We start from the raw sequence: 7,500 nt of genomic DNA, 5'->3' as shown, positions 1-7,500 counted from the left end.
GTAGCAAGCCGACACAACTTATTCCCTCGACCCACTGGCCGTAGCCAGAACTCGGGAGGAAACAGGTTCCACACGAAGGCTATAGAACCTAGCGAACGTGTTCGGTGTCGCCCAGCCAGCAGCTCTACAGATGTCTGTCAGCGAGGCGCCTTGAGCCAAAGCCCAGGAAGCGGCAGCACCTCTAGAGGAGTGAGCGCGCAACCTGGGAGGACAAGGCTCACCCAGAGACTCATATGCTCGGGTGATAGCATCCACTAACCAGTGGGCTAACCTCTGCTTGGAGACGGCCTTCCCCTTCTGCCGGCCTCCGTAACAGACAAAGAGCTGATCTGAGGTTCTGAAGCTTTGCGTTCTGTCAATATAAACCCGCAGGGCGCGGACAGGACAGAGAAAGCTAGGGCTGGGTCTGCCTCCTCCTGGGGCAGCGCTTGCAGGTTCACTACCTGGTCCACGAAGGGAGTGGTAGGAACCTTGGGCACATATCCGAGCCGGGGTCTCAACACAACGTGAGAAAGGCCTGGCCCGAACTCTAGGCACGATTCGTCGACCGAAAAAGCCTGCAGATCCCCGACCCTCTTGAAAGAGGCCAATGCCAACAGGAGCGCTGTCTTAATGGACAGGATATTAAGCTCTACCGGCTCAAAGGGAGGACTTTGAAGAGCTCTAAGTACCAGAGCAAGGTCCCAAGAGGGTACCGAGTGCAAAACACGAGGTGGATTTAACCTCCTGGCACCCTTAAGGAATCTGATTACCAGGTCGTGCTTCCCCAAGGACTTACCTTCCAGTGCATCGTGATGCGCGGCTATTGCGGCGACATACACTTTGAGGGTGGAGGGAGACAGCCTTCGCTCCAACCCATCTTGCAGGAAGGAAAGCACGACTCCGATCGGGCAAGTTCGGGGGTCCTCCTGACGGGAGAAACACCAATCGACGAACAGGTTCCACTTCAACGCATAGAGGCGCCTCGTAGAGGGGGCTCTAGCGGAAGTGATGGTGTCTACCACTGCCTGTGGCAGACCACCTAGAACCTCCGCGTCCCGTCCAGGGACCAGACATGGAGTTTCCAGAGGTCTGGACACGGGTGCCAAGAGTGCCCCGTCTCTGAGAAAGAAGGTCCTTCCTCAGAGGAATCGGCCAAGGAGGGGCTGCGGTGAACCAAGTCCTGGTGGGCCAATACCGCGCCACAAGAAGGACCTGCTGCTCGTCCTCCCTGACCTTGCACAGAGTCTGTGCAAGAAGGCTCACTGGGGGAAACGCATACTTGCGCAGGTCCCGGGGCCAGCTGTGAGCCAGGGCGTCCGTGCCGAGGGTCCCCTCGGACAGGGAATAAAACCACTGGCAATGGGTCGTGTCCGGAGAGGCAAACAGGTCTACCTGTGCGACTCCGAAGACACTCCAAATCAGCTGGACCGACTGGGGATGGAGTCGCCATTCTCCTGGCAGGGGAGGCAGCCGTGAGAGCTCGTCTGCCACACGGTTGAGCTCCCCTGGAATGTGAATGGCACGAAGCGACCTCAGATGCTTCTGACTCCATAGGAGGAGGTGGGAGGCGAGTCGCGACATACGACAGGAGCGTAGACCACCTTGATGGTTGATGTACGCAACGGTCGCAGTGCTGTCCGTACGGACCAGTACGTGCTTGTGTCTGAGAACCCCTTTGAGGCGACGCAAGGCTAAGCGTACTGCTTGCAACTCTAGGCAGTTGATATGCCAATGCAGTTGAGGCCCCGTCCACAGACCTGAAACTGCATGCCCGTTGTACGTGGCCCCCCATCCGGTGGCAGAGGCATCTGTGAAAACCACAGCATGCCTGGAAACCTGGACTAAGGGCACTCCGGCCCGTAGAAACGCAGGATCCGACCACGGGGAGAAGGTTTGGCGACAGTGCGGGGTCACTTTGACCCGGAACGTGCCGCTGTGCCACGCCCACCTCGGGACTCGATCGTGAAGCCAGCGCTGAAGCGGTCTCATATGTAACAGGCCGAGCGGCGTTACTGCGGCTGCGGCTGCCATATGCCCCAGGAGCCTCTGAAATTGTTTCAGTGGAACCGCTGTCCTGCCTCGAAAAGACCTGAGGCAGGTGAGCACTGACTGGACGCGTTCCTCCGTGAGGCGCGCAGTCCGGGCGACCGAGTCCAGCTCCATACCGAGATAAGAGATCCTCTGCACGGGGCAGAGTTTGCTCTTGTCCCAGTTGACCTGAAGCCCCAACCGGCTGAGGTGCCGAAGCACCATGTCCCTGTGATCGCACAACACATCTCGCGAGTGAGCTAAAATGAGCCAGTCGTCGAGGTAGTTGAGGATGCGAACGCCTTGTTCTCTCATGGGAACAAAGGCCGCCTCCGCGACTTTCGTGAAGACGCGGGGTGACAGGGCCAGCCCGAAGGGTAGGACTTTGTACTGATACGCCCGACCCTCAAAAGCAAACCGAAGAAACGGTCTGTGTCGAAGGAGAATCGAGACGTGAAAGTACGCGTCCTTCAGGTCGATCGCTGCAAACCAATCCTGGGGACGGATGCATTCGAAAATGCGCTTCTGCGTGAGCATCTTGAACGGGAGTTTGTGCAGGGCCCGATTCAAGACCCGCAGGTCCAGGATTGGCCGTAACCCACCGCCTTTCTTGGGTACAATGAAGTAGGGGCTGTAAAACCCGGACCTCATCTCGGCAGGAGGGACCGGCTCGATCGCGTCCTTCGCCAGCAGGACATCGATCTCTTTCCGCAAGACAGGGGCGTCCACCGACCGCACACGGGTAAAGTGGACGCCCCTGAACTTGGGAGGCCGGCGTGCAAACTGAATTGCATAGCCGAACCGGATGGTGCGGATGAGCCATCGGGACGGACCCGGAAGCGCTTCTAGCCAGGCTTCCAGATACCGTCCCAATGAACCCACCCGAACCACCGGCGTACCCGCGGAGGGGCAGCGAGGTGGAAGACAGGGACCCGGCTCTGGTGGCGTTGTAGCGACCGAGAGCGGGGGTCTGGGTGCGCCTGACACCAACCTGCTTCCACCGAGGGGCAGACGGCAGAGAAGGCTCGTGGGCGTTCTGCTGCGGACTGCCCGGTGGCGAGGGGAGGGGGAGAGACGAGGAACGAGGCCCTGACTCCTCGTATGCTGGTCTCTGCGCCTCCGGGCCCAGCTGCAGACCGGAGCGACGCAGCTGAGGCTGCGTCACTGCTATCTGCAAGCTGGGGAGAGGGGAACGGGAGTGGTGCAGCTCGGGGGCGGCACGCACTGCCATTCTGACCCTCTCGGACGGAAGAAACTGGTCTTATTATACTGCCAGTCTCGACCGTGAGGGGAAACGAGGGACGAGGCCCGGGGGCATCGAGTCCTGGTTTCCCCTCACCCAGCGAGAGACGAGAGTGACAAGGCCGTAGCCCTCACTGCCATCTGAGCGCTGGGGCCCATGAACGACTCAGAGGAAGTGGACTGCTCAAACTTTGGGTACCGCTGATTACTGGATAACCAGCGGCGGAACAGAAACTAAATTCTCCACCCGGCCCTCCCCCGGGGGAAGGAGTGGTGATGACACGCACTCCCAAAGAGCAGATCGTCACATACTCTGGGTCGCTCCTCTCAGGGTTGCTTCCCTTCCCTTGGGAAAAACAAACTCCGAGCGGGCTGGTTTTGAGGTGCTTCTGGACCACCAGTGTGGACATCGTCTAACCGAGGGCCAGCGCTGTGACTAATCACGGTCAGTCACTAAGCACAGCTCAACCCCGAGTTAGAACTACGCACGTGCAGTGGTAGTGAGAGAGGAAAAACTTCTGCAGATTTAGGCATGTTTGGCTTGCCATATTGGCACCAAAACGCTTCCATACTGCCAAAATTCTTCACACACCTCCAGGCGCTTTAGAACAGCCCAGGAAAGTGTGGCTGTTAAGTCTGAATCTTCAGCATGAGAACACGACATTATAGTAGGAACTCAGCATCATTTTCAGAGTATAACAGCCCTCTCTCCGATGTAGCGATCGACATCTGTCCTCCCTGGGGCCCCGAATGAAATGCTTGGTCCCTCATGAGAAGGACCAGAATCCCATCCGAAAGCCTCGACGGCACACGGCACGCTGAGCGGCTCAAGCCTTTACGAGAAAGGGGAGACGAGCAGCACGCCGACGTGGTCATGCACTCCTGAGAGAACATGAACCACCCACGAACGCAGTCTCAACACACTGATTAGGCATGTGAAACAGTGATCGTGGCCGTCAACCAGGCATGCAAGATAGTGAACGTGGCCATCGCTTCGATGACACACGGCACGCTGGGCGCTCAAGCCTTCAGGCAAGGCGAACAACGTGCCGACGTGGTCATGCTCTCATAAGAAAGCATAAACCACCCACGAACACAGTCTCAGCATGTTTGCGATGCGCTAGAGGAGTGAGTGGTTCGTGCTCACTGAAACCCTCAGATCACCAATGTTATTCGCCAAAGTAGCCCTCCTCTGGTGCACCAGAAGAGAAACTAGATCGGGAAATAAGCAAAGGGACTCACCTCATAGAGGCACGCGAGTCTTGATCTTGACCACGCATCTTGAGCGCCGAATGACGCGCGCTGGGTTGCCGTGACAACCCGCGCTGTCAGCCGGCGCTCGACGGCACACGGCACACTGAGCGGCTCAAGCCTTTACGAGAAAGGGGAGACGAACAACGTGCCGACGTGGTCATGCACCCCTGAGAGAACATGAACCACCCACGAACGTAGTCTCACACACGGATTAGGCATGTGAAACAATGAACGTGGCCGTCAAATAAGGACAGGGAACGATCGCATCCAGAAACACACGAGTGAAACGTCATCCTGAAAAGGACGCGATCTTCACTCGTGTTGCTCTTTCAGGAAGAAAGTACTCTCTCTATCGTGCTGAAGCACACAGGGACCCAACACGGCAACACAGCGGGGAAACTGCAAGCCCGCTGTGCGCACTCAACCGTTTACCAGCTGTGAAAACAGCTTTTGAATTAACAGCATATAGACGCAGCCGGCAGACAGGAACCGCGCGGTCGCTGAAACGCCATCTCACCAACACAGAGAGATCCCCTCCCGAAACAGCAGACTCGTAGCAGTAAGAAAAATACAATCTTAAAGCTCACTCACTCAGAGAGGACACAATCGGTCGGCTCCGAAGCTAAAAGCATTGCGCAATGTTTACTTCCGCCTTTTATACCCGCGCTGGTAGGCGGGTCGCGGAATGCAAATCTTGCATGCCAATTTTCATTGGCTCGTTTTAATTCACTCGAAGGCAATTGGTCTCCCTAGCGTGATCCCAATTCGTCAGGGAACTCCCCCGACGACACGTCGGAGTTCCCAGGACGAAAGGGAACTCAAGTTATTTGAAAAAGTAAATTGATTACTTAACAAGTTACTTGAAAAAGTAATCTGATTATTTAACAAGTTACTTGACAAAGGAATCTGATTTCATAACTCAAGTTACTTGAAAAAGGATTCTGATTACATAACTCAAGTAACTTGAAAAAGGAATCTGATTATGTAACTCAAGTGACTTGAAAAAGGAATATCTGATTACATATCTCATGTGACTTGAAAAAGTAATCTGATTTCATAACGGAAGTTACTTGAAATAGTAATCTGATTACATAACTCAAGAGATTTGAAAAAGTAATCTGATTACGTAACTCAAGTGACTTGAAAAGGGAATCTGATTACGTAACTCAAGTGACTTAAAAAAGGAATCTGATTACGTAACTCAAGTGACTTGAAAAGGGAATCTGATTACGTAACTCAAGTGACTTAAAAAAGGAATCTGATTACGTAACTCAAGTGACTTGAAAAAGGATTCTGATTTCATAACTCAAGTTACTTGAAAAAGGATTCTGATTACATAACTCAAGTAACTTGAAAAAGGAATCTGATTATGTAACTCAAGTGACTTGAAAAAGGAATATCTGATTACATATCTCAAGTGACTTGAAAAAGTGATCTGATTTCATAACGGAAGTTACTTGAAATAGTAATCTGATTACATAACTCAAGAGATTTGAAAAAGTAATCTGATTACGTAACTCAAGTGACTTGAAAAGGGAATCTGATTACGTAACTCAAGTGACTTAAAAAAGGAATCTGATTACGTAACTCAAGTGACTTGAAAAAGGAATCTGATTACATAACTCAAGTCACTTGAAAAAGGATTCTGATTTCATAACTCAAGTTACTTGAAAAAGGATTCTGATTACATAACTCAAGTAACTTGAAAAAGGAATCTGATTATGTAACTCAAGTGACTTGAAAAAGGAATATCTGATTACATATCTCAAGTGACTTGAAAAAGTAATCTGATTTCATAACGGAAGTTACTTGAAATAGTAATCTGATTACATAACTCAAGAGATTTGAAAAAGTAATCTGATTACGTAACTCAAGTGACTTGAAAAGGGAATCTGATTACGTAACTCAAGTGACTTAAAAAAGGAATCTGATTACGTAACTCAAGTGACTTGAAAAAGGAATCTGATTACATAACTCAAGTTACTTGAAAAAGTAATGATTACGTAACTCAAGTGACTTTAAAAAGTTATGATTACGTAACTCAAGTGACTTGAAAAGTTATGATTACGTAACTCAAGTTACTTGAAAAAGTAATCTGATTACGTAACTCAAGTGACTTGAAAAAGTAATCTGATTACGTAACTCAAGTGACTTGAAAAAGTAATCTGATTACGTAACTCAAGTGACTTGTAATGGGTTACCCATCACTGGCCCTCACCTGACTCCATGGGCCGGCGCTCCAGGCTCCAGCTGATGGACAGGCTGGGAGTCGACAGGGTCTGCTGTCGGTCGGCCGGCGCTCGCTGCACTGAGAGAACGACTGCAGGTCAGAGGTCAGCTGGAGGTCAGAGGTCAGCCGGAGGTCAAAGGTCACGGCAGAGCAACGAACCGCCCGCCGCTGGAGTCCAGAGCCGCAGCTCACCGAACACTGAACACACATCAACCACACTCCTCATCATACAAAAGCGCTATAATGCGCACACATGAAGGAATTTGGTAACGCTTTACAATAAGGTTCATTAGTTAACTAACATGAACTAACAACGAGCAATACATTTCTTACAGTATTTATTCATCTTTGTTAATAATAGTTATTAAAAATACAGCTGTTCATTGTTTGTTCATGTTAGTTCACAGTGCATTAACTAATGTTAACAAATACAACCTTTGATTTTAATAACGTATTAGTAAATGTTTAAATTAATATTAACTAAGATTAATTAACGCTGTAGAAGTGCAGTTCATTCTTAGTTCATGTTAACTAATGAACCTTATTGTAAAGTGTTAGAATTAATTTTTATAATTATTTGTATTACAATTATTTTATTATTTAACTAACTTTATTAACTAATTAATTTTATTTATTTATGTGAATTTTAGCAGCAAGTGAAGGGATTCATTATTTTAATATTTATTTATTATTTACATTTTATGTGACTTTGACGAAGCAAATGAAGGAATTCCATTACTCTTATATTTATTTATTATTTATTG

At 50.2% G+C, this 7,500-nt stretch overlaps 1 protein-coding gene across 2 annotated transcripts in view; it reads right to left on the bottom strand.

Moving 5' to 3' along the window:
* LOC143738880 (A disintegrin and metalloproteinase with thrombospondin motifs 20) overlaps nt 1-7,500 on the bottom strand; it is a 133,143-nt gene that overhangs the window by 15,859 nt on the left and 109,784 nt on the right. For both annotated transcript variants that reach the window (XM_077230953.1, XM_077230952.1), the window contains exon 32: nt 6,725-6,934. In XM_077230953.1, the coding sequence (XP_077087068.1) occupies nt 6,725-6,934 (210 nt within the window). The remainder of the gene's footprint in view (nt 1-6,724; nt 6,935-7,500) is intronic.

The sequence above is a fragment of the Siphateles boraxobius genome, unplaced genomic scaffold (genome assembly GCF_051911475.1).
Source record: "Siphateles boraxobius isolate OS27281-9 unplaced genomic scaffold, OSU_SipBor_1 158, whole genome shotgun sequence".
NCBI lineage: Eukaryota > Metazoa > Chordata > Actinopteri > Cypriniformes > Leuciscidae > Siphateles > Siphateles boraxobius.
This window is presented reverse-complemented; position numbering and strand designations above follow the sequence as displayed.